The 26,942-nt window shown below is 47.9% G+C and overlaps 1 protein-coding gene across 1 annotated transcript in view; it reads right to left on the bottom strand.

Moving 5' to 3' along the window:
• Positions 1-683: 683 nt before the first annotated feature.
• The window catches only part of LOC144725114 (uncharacterized), a 45,259-nt gene continuing 19,000 nt past the window's right edge, over positions 684-26,942 (bottom strand). The window contains exon 5 of the mRNA XM_078604585.1: positions 684-2,970. Coding sequence (XP_078460711.1) covers positions 2,941-2,970 — 30 coding nt within the window. The 3' untranslated portion in view covers positions 684-2,940. The remainder of the gene's footprint in view (positions 2,971-26,942) is intronic.

The raw sequence follows: 26,942 nt of genomic DNA, 5'->3' as shown, positions 1-26,942 counted from the left end.
AGTAGTGTATAGTAATGTAGTGTATCATGTAGTAGTATATATTAATGTATAGTAGTGTATAGTGTAGTGTATAGTGTAGTAGTGTATGGTAATGTAGTGTATAATGTAGTAGTATATATTAATGTGTAGCAGTGTATAGTAGTGTATAGTGTAGTGTATAGTGTAGTAGTGTATAGTAATGTAGTGTATCATGTAGTAGTATATATTAATGTATAGTAGTGTATAGTGTAGTGTATAGTGTAGTAGTGTATGGTAATGTAGTGTATCATGTAGTAGTATATATTAATGTGTAGCAGTGTATAGTAGTGTATAGTGTAGTGTATAGTGTAGTAGTGTATAGTAATGTAGTGTATCATGTAGTAGTATATATTAATGTATAGTAGTGTATAGTGTAGTGTATAGTGTAGTAGTGTATGGTAATGTAGTGTATCATGTAGTAGTATATATTAATGTGTAGCAGTGTATAGTAGTGTAGAGTGTAGTGTATAGTGTAGTAGTGTATAGTAATGTAGTGTATCATGTAGTAGTATATATTAATGTATAGTAGTGTATAGTGTATAGTAATGTAGTGCTGGAGTCTGTCGCCAGGGAGAGGGAGGTGTGGACCACCACTACTCAACACGCTGCCGCCGTGACCCTCACCAGGACAAGCCGACTGAGAAACAAACGAAACGGACGAAAAATATCATTGTGCAAACGAGCATATATACTCCATTGAAAACGCCCAAGAAAATCAACTGATATTATATCCGGTAATTATACAAAATATTACATTATCACCCAAGGTCGATGGGACAGTAAAAACATTTTTTGGATGAACATCACAGTGAGAGGATCTCCCTGTAACGTCTTGCAAATCATCCGAGCCTATCCCCCGGTAAATCACCAACATCTCTGTGACCATCGCGAACTTTAAATCCAGGGCAACGGTGTCATGGTGGACAGCGCCATGCGCGATGAGTTTGTCGTGCCGATTTCAATTCTGGGCTACGGCCAACATAAGTGGCATGCGACATCTATATATATATGAACCGATTCTGAGCCCCCACCTATGCCATACTGCAATCATTAAGTAGTGTGGTGAAGTTTGGTCCAAACACTCCAACGACAAAGTGTGCAGAGGGGGCCTTCATCCAGCCGTGGCCTGACAAATGACCGTATATGATTTATTCAATGATTTGCGATTCTCATTGACAAAACATGGAAAGCAATTCCACACCCCAATACAATAGTGATTTACATGATGATGATGAGAATAATATTACCCTAGATTTGTATAAAAAAAACACACACCATTTTGACACATGCTATGTTCAACCGACCATTAACAAAATAGGCTTCCATATTCAATTGAATCTTTCACGACAACAAAGATGGTGATGACGATGGTCGTGGTGTTACCGACGATGGCACCGCTCGTTTTGTATCGGGAACGGGAGAGCGGCAAAGAAAAGAAAAAAACGTCAAAATTACAACGCCAGTTGTAAATAATTCACTGGCCGCGTTGCTAGCACGACGGACGGGGGGCCCGGCTCCCACGGGGGCCCTGGCCGCACTCAAGGCTCGGTGTGCAATCCGGCCTCGAAGGAGGACGCCTTGGCAACTGAGAGAGACCGCGAGAGCGAAAAAACAAACCCACAAAAAACCCTTCACACCACATTTGATTCCGCACTTCCGTTTGGTAAAATTTCGGCAAGACGGCTGCTTGCGTTGTGGCCGAAACGTCGTGAGAATTATTTTATTATGTTCTATTTTTATTATTTTATTATTTTCCTTCTACGTGACTTTACCGAAAGAACCAAGAAGATGAATCCCTGCAGTCACGAAAGCTTCAAATCGAAATTTAACCTCACTCTCCTTATGCAACGTGAGAGGGGTGAGGGGGGGGCAATGCTGCTGCCCTCTACTGTGTGAGGACCAGGGGTCATTTGAAGGGGATCTCGGAGGTTGCTCTGTGGTGTCTGCTTCTGTGGGCCGATTTACCAACAACACGAAGCTTCACACTGCTCTGAGTCTCGTGACGAAGGTGCGTGGTGCTGGTTACCCACCACCTCGTGTGCCGTGCCGGCCTTCAGAGATGCTCGCGAGCAGCACTTGCCCCAACAGTCTGTTAAGGCTACATGGGGGATCTTTGTCTTTGCTCACATGACCCATTAAATGGACCCGCCACAATCACCACGACGTTTAAACAATCGATTCTTGAATCGAATCACGACCCCATGATTCATTATATCACTACATGACTACTATATGCGACGTCAAGCAACAGGGCGCTGAGAAAGCCTTGCGTGTGATTGTTGAGAGTTAGGGGTACGGACACAGGCAGGGCAGCATGCCTATTGGTTCACGGTGGAGACCGCTCACGGTTTGGTAGAGCTTTGTTGGGAATCAATGCACAATATTTATTCTCAAGCTTCTGAGTGTGAAACAAAAGTTTTTTAACGTTACAAGTCCAAGGACGGGGTTGACCAAACTCCACTCCCTGTGCGTCATTGTACGGATTCTTTCACTTTACAATCTCTAAATAGTGACAAAACTGTGGCGCTGGGCTGGGCGTGGGAATGAGCGTGTGGGAAGCACTCTATCAAACAGAGGTTATTTTATCTTTTTAATTCGCTATGCACTTTCAAATTTAGATTGAAAACCCAGTCCTTTCGAACTCCTTTTTTGCGTTCCATTTGTTGTCCTTCCCCCGCACCTCCGACGAGCACGGTTTAGCTATGTACGGTGCGAAAGAAGTTCAACATCCACACGTGCACGAACAATACACACATTCGTCATTCGCCTTGTTCTCCCGGCACGAGCGACTGCCATGTCTTGTGTTTTTTGACGACGGAGACGGACGGCCGCCGACGACGACGATGACAGCACGACGACGATGAAGAGGCCGACGTTTTCACCCTCCAGGAGGTGGAGTGGGGGAGGGGGGGTGGAGGCCCTTCACTGGGCTTCTCCCTCGCACGCGGAGCCCTGCAGAGACACGCCGAGCAAAACGCGTCAATCACTCGCACCCGAACGCCATCGCGTAAGAGCCGTCGCTGGTGGGGCGCGTGGGCCCGGCGGTAGCGCTCGTTCGCCGCTCGTTGCCCAGAGGTTCGCGGTTTCGGATCCAGCGGCCGCCCTGGTTACTATTTCTGTGGCGTGAATTAACCGTGATAACACTGCTACCGCTACATCTACGACGTGCAACAATTCGGGATCCACGTTTGCCAAATTACGAATGGCTCAATCAGGATTATACACACAGCAGCAATCATCGACTCCTACTGGCAGACTGTGAAGCAAGACAGCACCTCCAATTCGGTTAACACACCCGCAGTATTAACCAGGGCGGCCGCCGGTCTTGAACCCATGAACCTCCACAAGAAGCGGCACACGTGCTACAGTTCGGCCGTGTCTCAGCTCGAGAATCATCCGGCTTTGCCATTTTTTGGTGCTCACATTAGGCAGAGTTGATCTGCAAGCCACCCCCGATCAGGCGTTCATTCAGTCCAGGCATTCATTCCAGGCATTCATTTCAGGCTGAGTCAACCTAGCGGCAATTTGGCGAGCGCCGCGGGTGCGCAGTGCGCCGGTTGCTACGACGGCCGTCTGCCATCGAGAAATGGAAGCAATATCAGCGAGCGAATGTCGTGTTTATGGCCCCAACACCCACATGAAGGGATACATGAACATGAATCTGCTGGATTAAAACAGAAAAAATCTGCTGGATTCATGTGTCGCGAGCATGGATAGGGTAATATGGAATGTGTTATCATTATTATGTCTTGTCAAATTGTGGCCACCGGCCTTGACCAGATATTGAATTTTCTCCTTGCCATTTCTTCTTCACTCGTAAATCTAGTTCAGTCAAAAACAATAATTTGCAAGAAATAATGATGATAATAATTCGAACCTGTGGAGCGCCCTTCATGTAAGGATAAGAAATCTCCGTATATAATTACCATACAACAACAAAACGAACATATAAACATTTCGCTGAAAACAGAAAAAATGTCACGCGTAGTCGTTTTTGCGCCACCAATATTTTTCACGATGAAGTATTTTTTTTGGTGAAATGAATCCCTGATCGCTGTTACGCCACCCGATATTACCCTTGACTCATTGTCCATACGTCACAATGCTCGGGCTCTGCCCACTTGGTCACGCATCCCTTACAGGGGCACAGAATAAGAGATAATGATAATAATAATAACACCCTTCATATACAGAACAATGTCTCGCTGAGTCTCAATTCCCTTTTCCAAGAGCGTCCTGCCTTGGGGAGGTCTTAACAAATCCCCTCCTGCCAACCCCACCTCGGGGCACATTACACGGGGGAGGGGGGGGCAGGGGGAGGTTAACACTCATCAGTTCCACACAGATGGATTCAATCCACCGCCGCACTTCCATCTCCCGGCTGCGTTGTAGCACCCCGAGCAGGCTGGCAGGGCGAAGGGTTAAAAAAAAAATGTAACCGTCCACATCGGAATTGCCGCAGATTTCTCCGCGGCTGCACCATGGGGGGCAGCGTAGCGGGGGTGGACATCGCGAGGACGCCCGGATGAAGGCCGTCGCTAATGGCATCGCCGCCGAGGGGAGTTCAGCGGCCGCCTACGGGGAGGCCCGAGCAATTGCTCCGCGGGCGGCGGGGGAAAATAACGAACGGAACGAAGCAATATTCTGAATTATTTATGGCCCAAGCGGAACCAATATGCGGGGGAAATGGAGTTTCTAACAAAATGAGTGGATGACAGGAAGTAGTTCCTCACCGATTTTCATACTAAATTACGCTGCTCAAACATTTATTGGAATAGCGATGGAGATATACCAGGGATGAGTTTCGGATTCAACAATTTACGTATGTCTGGATATTTAAGAAAGCTTTTGGATATTTTACGTGTTTTTAGTTTTTGAAATAATTTTATAAATGTATCTGCCTACAGGTCACGAAAGTGACATCACTGTTGGCAGGGAAACAGCGCAGGTGACGTCGCGTGGGTCAAGTCGCTTCTCTTTTCGGAAAAAGTAATCAAAATGATCATTTTTCCGATATTTTCAAGGCCTGATTTTCGGATACGTCCAACAATCTGGAGCCCATCCGCAAAATATGAATCCAACTTTAAGAGACTCAGTTTGTTCGATAAAAAATTAAGCAGCACGTGCATGAACTCTTTCTTATCTCTTCTATATGCATTCTAACGTGCAGTTTCCACCGTTAAAAGTAAAAAAAACTAAATTTGCACTTTCAATGCTACGTGTTTTTTCGATTACAGTTTTTCCAATTTGATCTCGCATCATTTGAGTTTGTTGTCAGTGCCTCAATCGATAAACTAATAGAACCACGGCTACGTAAAGAGCGCCCGCAAAAACGCAAAAGACGAAGCACCTCTCAAAAACGTGAACACCGGTCATAAATCACAACCTGCCGTGTGCTCACCTTAAAAAAGGGGCAGCATTCCGCACTATTACCTGTTACCTGACACGCCAAATCAATCTCGCTGTGACTGGCCACTCGCTCAATCAAACGCGCGCAGTTCGCGCGGAGCAGACGTGTCACAAACTACAAACACACTACAGGACTTACGTATGTTCAAAGTGCTTGCCACAAATGAACCACAATAAGTAGCTTGCTGATCTCGTCAAGGAACATAAACCATCGGGCAAACTCAGGCCATCCTAGCAGCGGATGTTGGCTAGCCGTCGAACAAAGACGGTCACAGCATCGCTCGTTTTCAGATGCGCTTCTGCGGCCGTCTGGAACGCTCTTCCTTCCGATACTAGGAAGCCGCTGGAGCTATGCACTTTTAAATCTCGATTGAAAACTCATTTCTTGAAAAGTTATTTTCGCATGTAGTTTGTTGTCCTTCCCCCGCACCTCCGATTAGCACGGTTGGCTACGTACGGTGCGAACGAAGGTCAACACGCATACACGCGGAATAACATCAACATACGTGTGCTGAACTTCTTTCGCACCAGACGCAGCCAACCGTGCTAATCGGAGCAACCGAGACGAACACGACCACCGACCACCACGCTGCGGTTCCTCGCCAGGGCAGAGGGAACCAGGGCCCTGCCTTTCGGCCGCTCTCTCCGTCACGACGCTCGCTTCCTTCCGGCTGCAGGCTCAACGTCTTCGGCGACGTCTCTGTGAGCGGCCGTGAGCAGCTGCGCAACTGGTTGCTTACAGGTGTAGTGACATAGGACGTCACTACTGTGTCGGTCCGTACGAGGGCTGGGGGCCCCACGGTGGTGCCTGGGGGGTCACGTGGTGGAGGGACCCTGACCTTCCCAGAGGTGGGGGAAGGGAGGCGTGGCCTGGGAAGGGAGGCGTGGCCTGGGCAGAGCCGGCCACGCCGGAGCGGATATAAGCGGGGTGTGGATGCAGAGCGGGGCTGTTGAACTCCGAAGTGAAGACGACATCATCGGTCCTCAAGTCCCGGGTCGTCGTCCTGAACCAGGCAGCCCGTTGCCTGCCTGGTCCACTCTGTGTCGTGTTCCAGAGTGTTAGTGAGTTGAGGAAGGTGGTCACCACCTCATGTACAATGTTATATTACTTACCGTTTAATAAATAGTGTTGCCTCCAAGCTGTGTGTGTGTGTGCACCTAATTCGAACCCACTACACAAGTGCAGAGAAGACTCGACAGGGTGGTCCAGATGTCTTGTGACGCCACTTTCATTTTCTAAAACTGAATACGTTTCAAGTAAGGTTAATTTAAACAAATGTTTGGGGTCAATTAATGGGGGGGGGAGGTCACGGGACATCTAGACCACCCTGTACTTTCGAGGGACCCCCGCTCGGCGATTTGTAGCGATGCGTTGCATTCATCGCACACACGTCTTGTGAACTATGAGTGATTGTCACAATCCCGACATAGGTAGGACGGAGAGAAAGGTGGTGGGGAGGGGGGTGCTAACCATATAAGGGGCGTGGCTCTGCTGTAAAGGGCGTTGTCAGATTCCTTGGCCACATCCTTGCTGCGCAACTACTCACTCAGATGTGAACAAAGCAGTTGCGGGCAATAGTTATAATGATTTGGTTGCCAAACTGATTGCTCAAGTCTGATGGACCTGCCTCGAAGCTTTGGTTACTGGTGCACCACTTGCCGTATTAAAGGGGCAAGCAAGGTCTCGATCAGTTTCCGAGCGTTCGAGACGCAGAATCTGCTGGCCCCGTATGATACATGGGGACAACACAAGCCTCGAGCAATTTCAGTCCCGCTCTGAATTGTGTCAGTCCTTCGGATCTTCATCATGGGTCGAGGTACGGCCAGCTGCCCGCAATCCAGCATTTTAATCCGACCCGTTGCTCTATCAATGAGCAGCAACCATGCCTTGTGATGAGCCACATCCGTGGAAGCAGCATGAGTAATTGAACCTGCACGTGGCTCTATCGTCGAGCAGCAATCATATCTCGTGATGAGCCGCACCTGCAGAGCCAGCCAGAGGTGGCCGAGGCAAAGGCTCCAAATCGGAGGTCGGTGTGATCATTGCAGGACCGTCAGATTAAGAGTATTCAGAAGTGACTGCAATTATGTCACGCGAGTGCACCTGATGATTGCTTCAATCTTTACTTTTCCCATCAAGGACTCTTCAGATTTGTGCCAGACTGCTCGGCACATGCAGTCTTGGTACAAAACAACAACAACGAATTTATTAAAAGGACTGCCCTATATTTTATTAAAAAATATATACAGAGTTGAGTGACGTTGCAGGCAATGGATCCTTATCTACAGCGGAGGGATAGCTTATCTCTGCTTTTGAAAGAGGACCATTTGTCGGAGTGTGCAGTGTTTTGTTTTCGTTGCTTGTGCACGACCTCCAACACACCATCACAATAAAAAAAAATGGGCCTGTATGATTTTGTTTTCGCACCTCCGATTAGCACGGTTGGCTACGTACGGTGAGAAAGGAGTTCAACACACGTACCATGGTTACATTTTCATTTATGGCTTCAATGAACAGCTGTGGCTGTGGGCTTCTCGGGCGGTGCAGTGCCAAAGGTGAGAACAAATGAATAAAAAAAGCGAGTTCAGTTGCTGAAATGTTTTGGGAAGAGGTACATCAATAATGAATTGGCAATAAATACTAAATGCCGATCCGGATTGGGTTGGTGAGACCAAGGGACCTTGCTCTGGGGAGATGGCGACAAATGCAAAGATCACGAGTTACGTGCAGAATGGATTGGAACTCATCTAGCAGTGGATAGATAATTCTAGATTTGAAGCTTTCGTGACTGCAAGGATTCATATTCTTAGGTTTTTTCGGTAAAGTCACGTAGGTAAAACATTAAAATTAATGAAAGTAAAATAAAATAAAAATCACGACGTTTCGGAGGCAACACAAGTCTCCGTCATCAGGTGGGACCGTCACAGCCAGATTTGCTGCATTACTTGATGCAGCAAATCTGGCTGTGACGGTCCGAAACGTCGTGATTTTTATTTTATTTTACTTTCATTAATTGTAATGTTTTACCTACGTGACTTTACCGAAAAAACCTAAGAATATGGATAGATAATGACAGGTGCTGGCTGTGGCGGCTGCTCAAAGGCATGGACGGGTGAGAGGGAGGTAGAGAGATCGGTGGAGAGATGTGGGGATCGCAGAGGGGCTTGAGGTAGGGCTGGTGCGTAGATTTCCACGATTGCCTCGATATGGCAACATTGCGATACGTCGCACGTTAAGATATATCTACAATCATAGTTGCGTCCGTTATCAAATTTATCGTCATATTGTAATGAAAACTATGTATGGAATACAACAGTGCTGTGTAATTAAAAATCACAGAAATACAAATAAACATGCTATCTGTCTCTTCATCATAAAACATTTAACTATTGATTACACAACTCATCTGCCCAACGGAATTCTGGGATTGCATAACTTCAACGCCATCGGTTCGATACAAGCAACACTCTGGACGGGTTTCAACACAAAGGGTCTCATCAGCAGAGTCAGGCTTGCTCGAATCAATGCTGGTGAACCCCTGTCGGTAGACACGGTGGTAGACAGTAGTCAGGATGGAAACTCAGAATAATAATCTTTATTTAGACTAGAGGAATCCGATGAGCCACGAACCTCTATTTCACAGATGTCCAGAAACTCATTAGACCAACTTCCCTGCTTCTGGGAAATTCCACGACTTGCTCTGATTCAATTCAAGAAGTTATTCTCATTTTCTCACATTTTTTTTTCATTTCGTTTGTATTAAAGGGGAGCCGCGGTGCCGCCGCTGTGTTATCTGCCTCGCCTGGTATGCAGGAAGTGCATGGGTTCACCCCAGACCCTGACGCCTGTATATTTGAAGTTTGCATGTTCTTCCCGTTGTCGCGTGGATTTTTCTCCGGATCCTATGCTTTTTTCCTCCATATTTAGAAACATCCGATGAGAGTATTTGGCTGCTGTAAATTTCCACGTGATAAGCCACTTCGTTGGGATATCATTTGTGGCCAGGTCGCTTCTGAAAAAGGGCTTTCTAGCTCAGTGGGCCTTAACTTATAAAATTAAAAAGTTTCGTTTTTAGTTTATTATTTCTCACTATTTTCACATGTTGTTTTAATAGTCTTGTCGCTCCCTTCGTCCAAATGCAGCATTGTCACAATTGTTGCATATGCAGGAATGTGCGTACACTTACAACCATTGATTTGTACCCACGAGATCCCACGAAGGTTACGTGGACCTTAAGGACGATTAATCTTTATACCCCGAGTGTTTAGCCTTCATTTAAAAGTAGGGTTACAATCGACAGAGTCAACACATCTCATTTTCAAGAGAAGACAAAGTAGGGCGGAAGGCAAAGACGCAGCCCTGCAGCTGCTTGCTCGCATCACTGCTGGCGGAAGGGACCTCTATTTGAGAAAACCCTCAGAGAGTATTTAGCCTACTCTGGTCGAATCAGAATCAGAATATTTATTTATCCTGCAGGAATCCGATGAGCTATGAAGCTCTTTGTCACAAATGTCCAGATGTGGTGGGCGTACCCACACTTTATCCCACCACACGTGACCTGCCCATCGACTAACTGCGGTTGTACTCGCCTATTCCGCTGGATGGACAGATGCGGTGTGGAAGATTCCAGCAATAACCTGCTCCATTGTATTCACCGCCGTGCCGGGAGATCGAATCTAACCTGCGACCAAGGCATCGCAAGCCCATTGTGCAGACCGCTGACGCCACGGTAGGATGACGCTGCCGAAATGGAATTATTCTCTAAGAGTGGTGGGTGGAAGGAGAAATTCGGGAGGAGGTGGCGGGGGGCGGGAGAGGAGGGGGGGGGCACAAAGCACGGCGACTCTACCCAGAGACGCTTCATTTCAAAACGGACGATATTTTCTCGCCTAAAAAGATTAACATACAAAAAAACGGAATCGGCCCCATTGATCCCTCTAATCCGCACATGCAACGCGAAGGCATTTAATTTAACAAACCGGTGGCTGTGAACTGGCGTCTGTGTTCAGGGGTGAGGGATGGCATTTAGGCGGCATGCGTATATGACCTCTTGTGCCACCAGTGTTGGGGATTACACGGACACTTGCATCTGGCCTGCCGGAGTAATCGCCTTCGCCCCCCCGAAAAAGGGCTGTCTGGTGTTTTTATTCCCCCTTCTCCTTTTGTCGGTCCTTTATCTTCCCTTTAAAGGGCATCATATTGGAGCTGCTTAAGCAATTAGCGTCACAGCAAGGGCTGACACGAACCCGCGCTGGGAGTTGTGGGCTGAAATCTTTAGCCCCGGCGACGACGCACGTAAAAGACGGATCATTGTTCCTACCCTAGCAGAGGGAGAGAGAGAGAAGGCGATGGGGGGTGGGAGGGAAGTGAGATGGGAAGGGAGATGGGGCAGGCAGACAGATGGACGGACAGACGTCCGAGTGTGACGCTAGCACATCGGGCTGGGAATGAGTTTGTGGGTTACAAAAAAAAAACCGACCGACCGGACACAGAGTGGGAACAGGATGGAGGCAAACCGGGAAAATGTAAATGAATGGCCAATGTTAGTAGCCAGACTCTTGCTTGGCAGCAGCAGCAGCAGCAACAAAAAAAAACCGTTCTTCTTTATTCTTTCACGAATCAAAGAAAATAAAATTGGAGACAGAGGGCAATGTGTGGAGTGCAGAGGGCTGCATGGGAGGAGGTGGCCCAGGAAAGGGAAGGGACGGCAGGGTCACTGGTGAGGAGGAGCGGGGGTAAGGGAAGAAGACAGCTTTGTAATGGAAATAAGATGAGCCGTCTGCTTTGAGGGCAGCGTGGCCTCCAGCAAGGCCAGGCTCTGGCACTTAGCTGGGCGTCGATCCGGGAATAATGAGCGCCTTTCCAGCCGCCCTGCCAGTAACGCTGCCTCGCGGCGTCGGGGCCATAAACTTTTTAATTAAACTGTGATGGACGGAGCATTAATTAAGAGCTGCACGGCTCGGCAGGGAAACAAAGGCAAGCGAGCGAGCGGCCGTGCGAATGCACGCTCCGACGCGGCGTGTGTATATGCATGTATATTGTGGGAGTGGTGGTGTGCTTACGAACCCGGCGACTCCGAGTTCGATTCACACTCACGGCCAACACCGGTGACGATTATCTGAACCGCTCCTGGGCCTCCCCTGGGAAGCCTCAAATGAGTACCTTGTGCAGTGAGTAAACATCGCCACTAGGGAGACAAAGGCGGCCGGGCGTGGTGCTGGCCACCCACCCCCTCGTGTATAGGTGCTCGCTAATAGCACTTGCTCCAACAGTCTGTTAATAGGCTACACGGGGGAGGGATCTTTGTATTTGTATGTGTGTTGAATTTCTCTCGCACCGTACGTAGCCAACCGTGCCAATCGGAGGTGCGGGTAGCGGACGCACGCGTGATGCCACCGGCAAACGCACGCACGCACGCACGCGTAAGGCGCGCGTGCGTGCGTGCCCATCAGGTCCCAAGCGTGACGAGGTGAACGAATGCTTCCGGTCAGGAAAGCTCACCGGTCAACGGGCCAAAAATGTTGAACGTGTTTTTCTTTTTTGTCACGTGGTAAAAAAAAAAACCAGTTCCCGTCTGTTTATAAATGCAGGTTACAACAATCAACGTGACAGGTTATTTTACAGACGTTTGTCAATGCGGCCGTCTTCGCATCCCTTTTTTAACGCGGCCTGTTGCGGAGATGAGCAACTGGTGTTTGGCGAAATAATCCACTGCCGAATGAAGGGCTCTTGCCAATGCCATGTCGATCACACGGGGATTGTGTGACCATTCTTCAGCATGCCGGTCAATGGGTGCCCAAGTCCCGGTTCTGATATCTCTAGGTACTTCTTCTTGGTTCTTTCGGTAAAGTCACGTAGAAGGGAAATAATAAAATAATAACGGCCGGGATTCCAACTCATGCTGCCGGGTTCGTAAATCATTTGGCATGAATCACACCGTGTGACCGTTCCAAACACCATGCCACTTAGTTTGCCAAAACAGGCGCTCCCTAACAGAACTTGTAACAAAAGATGCAATCACGAACCTTCATGCAACCCCCACCACTTCACTCCTTGCACATTATATGCTCAGCCGGAGAGACATATTGATGTCGGCTTTTATAAGACATGATGTACTATGTCGCTGTGTAAGTTTTGTTTTTCATTTAAAAAAAACTCGACCATATAGAGAGTTAAATATTTAAAGAGCTAAACTCTCACGTGGAATAAATACATACTTTGGAAACATTTTCCGAATGCAAAGTGCTACATATGGAGATAAAACCAATTATCTGGAAACACCAATGTCAAATTTTAAAGCCTCGCATACATGTCAACACGCATACGTGTAAACAACAACAATAACATCTGACATTAACCATGAGTGGTGGTGATATCGCCATAGCTATCTTACTAGGAATAGAAAAACCACACAAACTCTCTCCTGAAGCCCTCTCGTGGCTAGCAGACCTCAACATTGGCATTCATATCCTGAACATATTGCCATCATACGCAACAATATAACAAAGTTGTGCCATGGCTAGGTGCACTTTGTAGCCAGGCAAGCTATTGAAGGTAAGGTCACGGAACAGTACCCAGAATTTTGGGTTAAACGACTGAGATGAGCAGCAGATGCACCACCTGCGTTACCCACCATGCCACCTTGTTATGTTTTAGCTGCCCGGCACTCTACTCGTTGTTGTGAGCATCGCTACCCTGCTGTTGTCGATGGGCGATTGTCTTCAATTTTCCCGTAGTGTGTGTTCACCAGCCTTTTCCGCGAGTACAATCTTGACACCGCTGACACTAATCATCGGAAAAATTATGCAGTTCCAAGTCCTCCTGTACCACATTGGCCCATCTTTTCTATAGCCTATAACATGCTATTTTAGCCCTCTTTATCTGGCCAAACAGAAGCTGCTTGGGCATATGGTGGCTGGTCATGCAGGCTACATGTTACAACCGAAGCAGGCTCGCATGCCGGAGGAGCTCAAACATGGGACAGTGTCCAGATCGGCCATGGTTCTGGGAACTCCTCACACAAACCAGTGTGACTAAAGCCAGGATGGATCGTAGGCAGGCCAGCCTGAATGACCCCAGCTGGTGCACGTGCCCGTCGCACCACCATATGAATAAAAAACGGCTTCGACTTGTGGCCATACAGCATTACATGGCCATGACCACCACCAGGAAGGCCCTGAATGATAAGTAGAGGGTTAGGGACGCTGAAAGTGTGAATAAAAGTATAAAAGCCATAGCCTAGTAAATGTATGGTAGGCCTTACACAGGCCAATAATTCCCTTACAGATCTGCCATAACATACAAACCAATCGCATGGCATCTGTGCAGGACCACCCTTGCTTGAAACATCAGTGAGCTCTGCAATCTTCTCAGAATGATTTCGAGCTTCCATGGCACACTGAGGAAGGAGATGCCCCTGTAGTTATTACAACCAGTGTGGTCCTACAGAAAGGGGACCACCAGGACATGCTTTCAATCATATGAGACCCATCCTGTGGTTCATGCTTACCCCGGGCTCTCGTACTCTGATGGTGCATTGTCTTTGAGTTGTGCGCCTTTTGGCGTCATCTGGTCCAACCCATGTGAGACTAGGCTCTAAGGAAAGCTGTCTCGGGTGTGGCCAATCAACTTCAAGGACAGTGCACATTATCAGAGTTATGTTTTTTGTTTGCATTATGACTGCAGGTATTGTGGTCTATGCAAACATGACTGCTTGTAAAAAAGGTGTCAGTTTTGTTGCCAGATAGAAGGGTAAAAAAACAATGATCAGTTCTGACGATGTCACGTAAGGCAGACAGCCTGCATACAAGTCGCCATCCTCCCACAGAAATTCAATTGGGACGGGATGGTCATCTCTGCCTGGCGATTTACTCGGTCTCAGGCTCTCAATCGTGCTCCACACCTGCTTGGTCGATGGAACATGAGCCAGCCACTCACGATTGGTGGCTACTTCCTCTACTCTTTGAGTATTATCTTATTTCGACAGAGGGCTTCCCCCCTTCTCTTCCAAGACCTTACAGATATGTTCCGAAATTCTGCAGGGCTGACCTTGAGGGTGAGAGTGCATGTGTATATATTGGGGAGTGGTAGTGCAGCAGTTAGTGCACTGTGTGGCCCGAGTTCAATTCCTGCCCACGACCACCACCAGTGACGATTATCTGAACCAGTCCCTGGGCCTCCCCTAGGTCGACTCTGCCTTAAACAAGTGGTTTGTGCAATGTGTAAACATCAGCACTTAGGAGACAAAGGTGGCCAGGCATGGTGCTGGCCACCAACCCTCTTGGGTGCCCTTCCGGCCTTCAATAGGTGCTACTCGCTGACAGTACTTGCCCAAACATCCTGTTGATGCTATACGGGGATCTCTATCTTTGTTTTAAATACATGTGTAGTGACAGGGTGCCATCTGTTGACCAGGAGGGATAATTACGGGTATGGGTGCATTATATAATAGCCACCCGTAAGGGGGTGTAACTGGGCTAAAGGTCAGAGGCGGGGTCAGTCGGGAAGCTCCAGGAACCTGCTCGAAGGTTCTAGAAGGGGGCGTGGCCAGAGGCGGGGCTTGGCCACGCCGAGGAGTATATAGAGGGGATGTAACCGGGGGTTCGGGGCTGTCGTGGGGGTCCGGGTCCTGGCTGCCGTCGCTGTCTTCGCCGTCATCTCTTCTTCATCGTCCCGCCGCATGGCCGATCCGCTGTACGGCTGCCATCGTCGTCGTCGCTGTATTAGTCAGCCAGCTATATTGTTAGACGCAGGCGATGGGGTTATATGAGTGGGTCAGCTATGCGTAGCCCAGTATATTTCGCTTAGTGATTGTGCCTGTAAAGTGTGAGAAATAAACGAGGGGCCCTCTACACGCAGCGTCTCGGAAGTCGCTCACTACACATGTACACACACGAACGTACACAGCCAGTTAAGCATGTGCAAACATACATTCCTGGAGTTGATACATTTAAATCAACATTAGCTGACAGCAAGGTCACAAGAATAAAGTGCATTCGTGCTCAATTCAACGTCAATAGACCGTCACACAGCCGACGCTTTTGATTGGCTGCGGCGATTCAAGGTCGCAATTGTTTCCTTCCTGATGCTCTATGCCAGAATTGCTCTGTGGGTTGATAACCGACCTTCAATATCCACTCTTCAATGTTCCACTCAAATTGCCATCTGTTAATCCTCGCAGCTTTCCCGTAACACTCTCAGATGCTTTGTACTCTTCGAGTGAAACCCAGGAGTGGAGGACGCCACACGCTGCCATCGCAGAGTGGTTTCACAACGCACCGCCCATTTTGAATTCCGCGAACTTTAATATTCGCCGCTTTTCTAAAGAAACCATTCGATGTAGGAATTCAACAAAAAATGTCCCTCGCTTGGAGCACATTTGTAAAAGCGGGTGCTTTCTGACACACGGCGGACGAACACAATTCATTTCAGACAAATCATTGCACACTCTGAACGGGCCGATTTCTGGCCGTCTGGAAAGTTTTTCCTTTCCGATATTAGGAAGCCACCGGAGCTATGCACTTTTAAATCATCATCTAGATTGGAAACTCACTTCTTTAGAACTGCTTGTTGTGTTTAGTTTGTTGTCCATCCCAACCACACCTCTGATGAGCACGGTTGGCTACGTATCATGCAAAAGAAGTTCCACACACATTCATACGTATGTACCCCAGGGCATAGCAGTGGCTACTGCACAAAGCAGTGGCTATTGCACAGCTGCGTTGCTTGCATGAATGACAACCAATTATTCACGTTGCACATATATTGTGAGACACTTTAACGCAAACGTGCAGCTATTTTCGTGCAACACTCATACAATATTGTTATTATTATTTTTACGATGCTATTACGTTCGCGTAATGTTATGGTTATGTCTTGCGGTGCAGTTCCTATTAGGGAGCACCTATTACAGCCAAGCTGCAAGGCACGGTGGTGGAGCGGTGGTGCAGCGGTTAGCGCGCGGTTTGATAAATAACTGGTGACCTGAGCACGATTCCCAGCCGTGGCTAGCATCACATTTGAACCGGTGCTGGCTCCCTCTTCCACCAATCCACAATTACCATCATACAGTACGGTAGACAAACAACCCGGCTAGAGTGCAGAGGCCTTCATCCAGCAGTGGATGGACAAAGGGATAAGTATGACGTGTATTTATTACCGTGGGGTCGATAAACCGATAGGTCTTTTCGGCATGACACCGGTACATTTGATGCCGAGTAGACCTCTTGGAGACCTTGACATATATGGCTCGAATATAAATATAAACAAAGCTACCTATGATATTTCGACCAAAGCACAGGGCTCGATGCGGTAGATGTCGTAGATGCGTTCTAAGAAGAGGGCACACAAAGCAGAACCGCACGAGGAGACAGCTGCCTGCTGGGTAGCACACAGAGTACACACACACAGTACACACACATTATATATACACACAGTACACACCCAGTACACACACACACACTACACAAACATTATATATACACACACAGTACACACACACAGTACACACAGTGCATACACAGTACACACACAGTATATATACACACACACAGAGTCAGAGGTGTGGACTCGAGTCATGTGACTTGGACTCGAGTCAGACTCGAGTCATGAATTTGATGACTTGCGACTCGACTTGGACTTGCATAACAATGACTTTGTCCCACCTATGAGATGTGGACTCGAGTCATGTGACTTGGACTCGAGTCAGACTCGAGTCATGAATTTGATGACTTGCGACTCGACTTGGACTTGCATAACAATGACTTTGTCCCACCTCTGCACAGAGTACACACACAGAGTACACATATAGTACACACACAGAGGATACACACAGTACACACAGTACACACACAGTATATATACACACAGAGTACACACAGTACACACACAGTACACACAAACAGTATATACACACACACACAGTACACACACAGAGTACACACAATATATATATACAGACAGTACACACACAGAGGACACACACAGTATACACACGATACACACACGATACACACACAGTATACACAATACACACGCACACAATGTTGCCCCATGTCCGACCGCATATCCGCGAAATCACTCACCAAACCCGCACAACACGAGGAAAACCTGCATCGATTATATAATTCAGCGTTTGCAGCAAGATACATTCTTAGGCTATTCATCATCATCATGGGCCATGGACAATCCACTGCTGGATGAAGGCCTCCTCAGTGTGCTGCCACCTCTCACGAGTTCAAATTGTGGTTGGTGGTTGACTTGGCCTATCATCCTTCCCGCGGTCGCTAAAATCAGAACGACTCCATGGAAAGGTCATCAATGGTTGCCCCATATGGATGGACTCACCCTCGCCATACGAATGTGGAATTTACACCACTGTAAGCGGGAGATGGGCACTGCCTCAATGGTCATTTGAGTGATGCACGCTTGTCAATGAAAATACCTGTACGTACATTTCGACTCAAACATCTTGTAAGCGTGAGCGCAACGCAGCAACGTGTGCAGATAGTGCAGGAGAGAATAGGGCTGCACACAAAGACAAAGATCCCCCGTATAGACTTTTAACAGACTGTTGGGGCAAGTGCTGTTAGCGAGCACCTATTAAAGCCGGCATGGCACACGGTGTGGGGGGGGGGGGGGGTTAGCCAACATCACGCCCGGCTGCCTTTGTCTCACACCGCACCTGATTTTCATTCGGGGCTGAGTCGACCTAGTGGGGGGGGAGGGGTGCTGATTGAAATATTCGTCACTGCCATCGGTCACGAGGAGCGCGGATCGAACTCGCTTCGCCGTGTTCGTAGCGCAGCGCGCTAACCACTTGCGCCACCGCTCCCCATACGCACACGCACACACAGGGTTGTGCATACACACACGCACGCGCGCACCTGCCCCCCCACTGTCCTTCAAGCACGCCTTCGCAAGGACGCGTTCCGCGCAATTAAAGGGGACAAGCCCGACAGTTGATCACGCGTCTTTTAATGCGCGCAATTACAGCAGAGTTCGTCTCGCAGCAGCGCAGCGGGGTGGGAGGGAGCAGAGATGGAAGAGAGCGGCGTACGGACTCGCAAACACAAAGACGACCACCCCCCCCACACACACACACAGAGACGTACAGACTGTTGGGGTGAGCGCTGTTAGCGAGCGCTTATTAATGTCGCCACGATGCACGAGGGAGTAGTGTGGCCAGAACCACGCCCGGCCACCCGTTTCTGCTGATGTTTTCCACACCGCACCAAGTCCAGTACTCGTATTCAGGTCTGAGTCGACCTAGGGGAAGCCCAGGACCGGTTTATTTATTCTCCACCGGTGTTGGTCGCGAGCAGAATCGAACTCGGGTGGCTGCGTTGTCGAGGACAGCGTGCCAACGACCCAAGTCAACAACAACAAGCTCACCGAAGCAACGCATTGCAGTCCTGACTTGTGACGGGAGCATTCAATGGCGAGCACTCACAGGGCTCTCTTGCGCACGGCAGCTCATGTTTACTCTATTGTTGTATTATAACAGGCTGAATCACGTGTCTGAAAAGGCACGGAGGGAGGAGGCTGTACGGACGCACGCGCGCGCACGCGCGCAGGAATTTTGAGATGAATAATGTATGTGTTATTGTGTGGGCAATGTACTGCCAAACACGAAGTTGAAATTAAATCGATTTAAAAGTTAAATATTTACTATTTGTATGGTAACTATTTGATATTCGCGGGGGGGAGGGGGGGGGGTGACTAAGCACATTATCACTCTGGGGTCGATAAAGTGAGCAACACGTTGCCCTATGGACAGGCTCGCCTCTGCCGTAGGAATGTGGAATGTCCACCACTGGGCCAGGCCTGTAAGAAGGCAGAAAAGCACTGCCTCAACGCTCACTGGAGCAAAGGAATCGCTCTTAATGGGACTGCGTGTGACCCCTGTAACCACGAGTGTTCTCGACACTCACACTTTGGCTGGGTGCAGTAGCCGCCAGCCTCCTTCAGCAGCGACCAATGAGAAGGCCGCAATGCTCCCTCTCTCCGCTTAGCCGAGTCTGAAGGAGTGAGATGCTGGGAGCGAGCCGGAGCTTCCTGCCGTTAAACAAGAGCGCGCTCAGTCTCCTGAGACATTCGGTGATTCTCAGCGGCTGCAAGGTCCGAAATTAAATTGATAAATGCGAGTCTGGTCAAACATGCCACTATAGACCAACGTTTTGCATGTGGTTTGAACCACTGGACCAGCAACGTTGGTCCAACGTTGGCCCAATGGTCCAACAACGTTGGCTCAATGTTCCGTGTTTACTGGGAGGGCACCAAACACGGAGGTGTGTTGACATCTACTTCCATGGAGGCAGAGGGGCGTCCAGCTTTATAAACCTTGACAAGGCCTGAGGCTGCTCAAGGAGAAGGCAGAGCACAATCACCTCCTCAAGGCAGCTCAGAAGGGGCGATAAATACTGGTCCACCAGCGACACCCACATCCGAATGAATAGAAAATAATAGTTCGAAAATAAACAACTGCTGCTGCATTAGTCGTGGTACCATCAGGAGCCTGAAGCATGCAAAGTCTTTCACGCCTCATGAAGGCCATGGCCGCTTGACAAGATGTGGCTTCCGCTCGCTCGGGAAGCGCGCAGAGCTAACGCTGAGGTCACCTGGTACGTGGCCTGGGTCGCAGTTTGTTGATCGTTTTCGCAGCTCTTTCAAGGAGTCTATCTGGAGCTTCGTCGGATCTCCGCAGAGAATTGGGTCTCCTCGAGAAAGTCGACGATCTCTGCTGAATGCGTTGCGATCGCTGGCTGTGAGGGAACCAAACTTCTGTACGCAAAATATTTAAGTGCTGCTGGATAAGATTGGAATAGGGAGACAATGGGGAAAGCGATCTTGGATAATGGCAATCATCATCATCATCAAACTACTCTTCCTTTAATAAAATACTGTAGTTTGTTTGTCCATAATTATGCTTATAACTTGAGAAACAATGGTGGGACAAGGACGAGGGATGCACCACCAAAAATCTACAAATAAAAAAATTCCTTTTGACAAAATGCAGGTTTGTCTTTTTGAGACATTTCACGGACAAAAACCAAAGATCTCAGCGACCAACGCCTCACATGCCACCTGTGAGTGACCAAGCAATGGGTATTGAGCGAATCCCCGGCGGTGCGCAGGAGTGCATGTCTGGACAAGGCAAAGAGGGGAGAGTGGGAATTGCAGACCATCGATCGTCCGTCCATTGTCACGAACAGGCGGCAACTGTGGACACGTCCGCCGTAGCGAAAGCTGACAGCGAAGCTGGTGAGAGTAATAAGAAGATCCCTCGTTAGAGGCCAATTTCGAGCCTGGTTTTTAGATTATCCTCTCAGCACGACGCCGGCGGTCGCAGCCTACGCACCGTGTCAACATCCCGCGCCTCTCCGATGTTCCGCCATCTGCAACCCAGCGACCAACATTGGCCGGCTCAATGGAAGAGCAAAGGTCGCATCCCAAGGCTGCTGCTCAGCAGGTCAGAGCCACATTTGTCCAGAGAGAGAGAGCCGTGTCAATACCCTCCCCTTCCCCGGCTCGGCTAATGAGTGAGACCGTGTTATCTTCCAATCTTGCTCATCTCTTTTGTTTGTTTGTTTATTTTTGGTAGGAGACAGTGTCTTCTTCCATTGTGGCACGTCTCCTTTTCTCTTTGTGCACAGCTCTGCCGCTTTCAACAAACCACAAGCTGAATTTCAGTTGAAGCCGCGATTACAATACCCGGGTTATGCCTTGATGGAGGGGCATCTGTATAACAAACAAAAAACAGTCCCGCATTGCCATCGCATTGAGCCTCACGCCTTTCACACAGGCACGGACGTTTTTTTTACCATTATCATTTTCACTATTGGGGTTCATCAGCATGCCATGGCCGGCTGCGGAGAGTCAAATTGTGCCCGAGACCTGCGGCATAGGAAACAACAGTCCCCGCACACAATAGGGCGATGCAAAAACTAAACACGAACGCGGGGTATGGGAGTTGAAGGCCGCTGAACAAATGAACGCACCCACCGGCTCCCGCAAAATGAGCATCAACCACCGCAGCCGGGAAAAAAAAGAAGAAGAGCGGGATGGAGACCGAGGACAAAGGAGACGTCAGCCGACGGTTATTTGGTTGTCGACAGAGAAGGTGTCGTCTTATTCAATCCACGCACCCTGGTTCTCGCGAAGCCAGACGCGCCCGCCCGCCCCCCGAACGTTCCCTGTCCTCCTTTGTCTGGCTCGTTTGGAAATAGCGCCGGCCAGACACCATTCACGGCCTTGAATGGCGGCGGGGGGCAGCCGGCGGCGGTGGAGATGCACGCCTGCAAATCCCCAGCGCTGTGGAAGCTGAGGGTTGGTGGATTGCGCGCGCACACACACGCGTCGCGAAGCTCCCCTCCTGTGCACATTGAAGGGGCGACATACCCGGGCTCGCAAGGAGAGCGCGGTACACCAGAATTGTAGACCTCCACCTGTCCCATTTCAATAAGATAGTGTTGCTCCCTCGCATGGGATTATTCCCACATTCAAACAACTCATTAATTGGCCGATGACGCCTTCATATATAGAGGATCCCAGAGCTTGGGCATTTGTTAGTGGTGCGGGTTCACCACGTGGGCTGCCTTTCCCGCTCGTCTGTGGTTCCTGCTAACGCCTCGGAGTTATCCTCTCTCTCTCTCTCTCTCTTTGAGAGCAAGGGGATAATGGGTGACAGTGGCGCAGCGTCACAAGGTGACATTCATCGTGATCGTTATTATTATTGAATGAGGGCAATAATCAAGGCTTTGGGCGAGCTCTGTTCAGCAAACTCTAACCCTGATGCTCACCTCGGGAACATAAATTTTACACTCTGCGCATTTAACGGATCGTTCAACAATGTCAACAGAAGGAAACGTTAAGCGAGGGAGGGGGGTGTAACCATGCATCGATTAAAATCGATACATGCGCTCGCGTATTTGTTGTATGTAATTGGTTCATCTGTGACCCCTGATGCCACTAGAGGCCGCTATATGCAATGGGGATTGTTAGCGTTTCAATATAATGTGTACACTCGTAGTCAATATCACACAGCGCTGGATATTTTTCAGAACACTGCTCGACTGCATGGCTTAGAGTAGGGCTTTATCGGCATAAGGCACTACCACTAGAGTGCAAGGCACGCTTGCTCATAATAATCCTATATTATTCCACCATATATTCCTATAATCCTATAAACAGATAAAAAGACAAATACCCCCCCCCCGCCCCCCGTGTAGCCTAAACAGACTGTTGGGGCAAGTGCTGTTAGCGAGTAGCACCTATGAAGGCCAGCACAGCACACGAGGGGGTGGGTGGTCAGCACCACGCACAAGCACGCACAGATACACTGATGAGATAGTAACCAATTTGCTAGAAGGCTAACGCTTCCTCAAACCAATTCCATGAAACGGACTCACGTGAACTTGTTTTTTTTCTTCCGAACCGCGCTTATACATCTGCAGATTGCATTTCACCGAGTGTGGCTTTCACATTCTACGTAATGCAATTCTGGTCAATGATACGATGAACATCTGAGACATTTTATTTTAATGAAAAAAGGGTTTTTTCTATATTTAGATAAAAGAGATGGAAATTTAATGAAAGTATAACACAAATATAATTACAGTGTGCAATAAAGACATATTGGTGGAGCAGTGGTACATTTGTTAGTGCACTGCAATCCGAGTTTTGATTCTCGGCTTTGGCTCACATCATTGTTATTTAAATATGCGTTTACATTAATTGGCTGCAATACATTTTCACGTAATAAGCCGCTTCGTTGAGCTATCATTTGTGTCCAGGTCGCTTCTGAAATATAAGTAATAGCTCAGTGGACATTACCCGGTCAAATAAAAAAGAGTTAAGTTTTCGTTAATATATTTTTTATTCACTTGCTTACCTTTCCTATACTTTGCACTCGTATAATATTTGTTGTATTGCTTGTTATTGTAACATTTTAACCCGCCTCTACTGGGCATCTGTGAAAAATCGCTTTATAGCTCATCTGATTCCTCCCGGATAAATAGAGATTCTGATTCTGAAATGGAATCTGATTCGGTCCTGGGCCTCCTTTGCACCGACGTGTGCCGAAGCATGACCTCACAAACCTCCATGACCGACAGCGTTTTTGGAAACCCTCATCCAGCAGTGGATCGATAAACGGCAATAAGCTGGTGCATTCCCACGATTAGAAAGACACGCTGGAAAGTACGATGCACTCCAACATTTTTGGATAACTATCGAAAACAAAAACAACAACAACGACGACGACAAGAAGACGGAAAGGGGTGAAGGCAACGCGGGTGATGGTGCGGTAGCGTCACACAGACGGTGAGGAGCACGGTGCCCGGTACGGAGCGCAATGCTCGCACTGCGGGTCACGGCACCGGCTGCTCATCTCAACGCCGCTGCAGCGACGCTCGCAGCGCACATGAGATGAACTCCGTGCCGTGTGTGTCACCATGTGCAACTAAATAACGCATCTGTATTGGATTTGTGTACACGACCGCTAAAATGCATTCTTTCACAATTGTTTGCTAAGATCTGTTTGGTGATTGGCATATAGTCTAAGTGATATGCAGACTGATTGGCACATGGACTGAGTAGCATATGGCCTGAGTGGTATGCAGACTGAGTGGCACATGGACTGAGTAGCATATGGCCTGAGTGGTATGCAGACTGAGTGGCACATGGACTGAGTGGTAGGCAGACTGACTGGCACATGGACTGACTGGTAGGCAGACTAAGTGGCACATGGACAGAGTGACACATGGACTGAGTGAGACGTAGGTTGGATGCCGAGTGCAATCGTAACTCGCACGTCCAGGTGCCAGGTTTTCAGGCCGCAAACCGGATAATAAGATGCACACCCCGCCCCCGCACCACCCCAACTTTCAGTTGAAAATAATAAATCATTCGTAGATTATATCATAACAATACATGAAATATCAGGGAGCCGCATGGGTTAAGCTGACGGAAGGATGTGGCAGGAACTCCCCATAAAGAGTTTCAGCTGAATCATCTCCCGAAAGCCCCCCCGTGCTGAGAAATGAAATTAAGATTTTTTTTCCTTTTATTTTCTGCGGCCGGAAAGGTTTGCGTCTGAAAGAACATGAAAACTCAGCGGCAACTCAATCCCCTCCCATCGATAGCGCCCATTAGGGACCGCGGGGGGGAAAAATTGAATAACATATAACTCTCGCAGCCTCGCGAAGATTCACATCAACAGCTCGTGGGCAGACGTGAAGCATTTAACGCTCGAAGGGGAATGTTTTCTTGCGGGGGCTAAATCGGCCGTTTTAAAATCACAACCGTCTGGCAACGTGCGTTATTATAGTTTAAAATGCATGGATCTCTTTTCACTCCCCCCTGTGAAATGTTCCCTGAAGTTAATTTCCACTGGTTAGAAACAATGGCTAAGTGATCAGCAAATCCGAGGGTGGTTCTTATTTCCTCCATTTAAATTTACAATATTACTTCTCCAATTATACATCTAGGAAGGTAACATCCTTGTAACGTCAGAGATGCATCCATCCTGTATCCATCAGAGCAACCTGGTTAGATTATTTTCGATGGACATTTTTGGGCACAGGCCCACACGAGGTCAGTATCGGCCCTTAAATCATCGACTGCATCTTGCCTCCTTGAGCAGATGGCAACTGGAGCAGAAAAGTGATGAAGCATCATCATCAGCTGTGCCCCACAGGCGCGGCTCGTGTTATTGGCCTGGTCAAGATAGGCCCCACTTCCGTGGGTTTAGCTTTGCAGCGGCCGATACCTGTACAGAGGCAATTCAGGCATCGCTAGGTCACCTGTGGCCCTTCTGACCTTGGCAGGTGATGGAGCAATGACATGAGGTTGCGCACCGAGCTAGATGGACGTCTGTGAAAAAGAGCTTCAATGTCATTGGATTCCTCCAGTCTAAATACACATTCTGATGGACTGTTGCATCGCGAGACTACCTTGGGAGATGGCGGCGGCTTGGGGGAGACCTGCAACCAGCAGTGGACAGATAATGGCTGAGGATAATAGACGTTTTCCAAGGTGCTTAAAATCTTGAGTTTGTTTTTACTTAGGTTTTCTACATCGTTTATGCGCGATTTTCCCTTTTTTCTGCCTGTTATTTTCTTTTAACTTTGCACGTTAGGCATGGATTTACTTATTGACCCGAGTTCCCACTTGAAAAAGTGCCTTGAAGTCTGCTGGGTTCTCACCTGGTCGATCAAGCCATTGAACATTTGAACACGTACGTTTTGGCAGCTATTTTATTTTGATTCATGGTTGATTTTTGTTTGAGGCCACGTCACGAAGTCAGAATCAAAATCCAGGAAGTCGGACTGACCTCGATATTTACATTATGATATCCTGGACATTGTCTCGATGATGTTTGACGAAGACTCAAGTGAAACGTAACTTATCCAATTGCTACATTTGATTGTGAACACTTCTTCAACTTAACGGAGTGAGCTGAAACAACAATTGACACTTTGTTAAACGCTCGCACGCCACGTGACAATTGTATTTGTTTGGCTGTGTCGGGTGGTGGAGGGTCTTGATGAGACAAATCTGCCCAGATCGTCACTAACGCGGCCTAGCAGAAGAATCTACTATGAATCAAATGAGCATCGGAGGACTTTCTTATAACATTTTGGTGGCTGGTTACATAAACACCTCCACTGTATTATTTACTGCAGTGACCTTTCAGATGTCCTCCACCCACTGGCCCGTACAAATAAAGGACACGTAACAGAAAGAAAGAAAGAAACACAAGTGGGCAGACGTCATTAACTTGGCAAGGTTCTGCCTTGATAAATATCTCATGACTCCATCGGGCAATTAAGAGTAAGTGATAATCATTAATAATTTACCAAGGATGGCGAATAACAACTCATGAGATTTTGAGACGTTGTATTTTTGAGCTAAACACATTTTTTCGTGAATTGACAGGAACCCACGTACAATGTTACGTGTCCGTGTATTTCGACGCCTGAAATTAACACAAAAAATGTGTCTGGTGATGTTGCTGCTGCTGCTGCTGCTGCGCTGCTAGTGGTGCACAAACACACGTAGCTTAACAAATCAACAACATTCGTCACTAACACCGTGTGGCCTTCAAAGAATATGTAGTAAGTGAGATCTTACGAAATCTAACCTAAAAAAAACCTGAATTATGTATGATATTGGTCGCGAAAGCCTACGCGTTAAACGGGTGAGGTGTTTCGGCAGTGGAACTTCTTCATACCATAAAATATGCAATTATTGAAACATTTTATGATGCAGATTTCTTGGAGGTGACTTGTTTAGCTCATATTTATCTCGAGTCAAACTTTCACACTTCATTTTTGATATTTGCTTGAGTTTACTTTCATATTTTTTACTCACGACATCGTAATTAATAGCTGTAAATAATAACATATTTACATGTGTACGTACAAAATCCGATCGCGTTTAACTTGAGGAATTTACATAATTCTTTCGTATTATTATTTGTTTAAATACAATTCACCTTCTTACTTAGCCTCAC

This window comes from Lampetra planeri, chromosome 22, assembly GCF_965212315.1.
Source record: "Lampetra planeri chromosome 22, kcLamPlan1.2.h2, whole genome shotgun sequence".
NCBI classification, from domain to species: Eukaryota; Metazoa; Chordata; class Hyperoartia; order Petromyzontiformes; family Petromyzontidae; genus Lampetra; species Lampetra planeri.
Note: the sequence above shows the minus strand (reverse complement) of the source record. Positions and strands in the feature narration are given on the sequence as shown.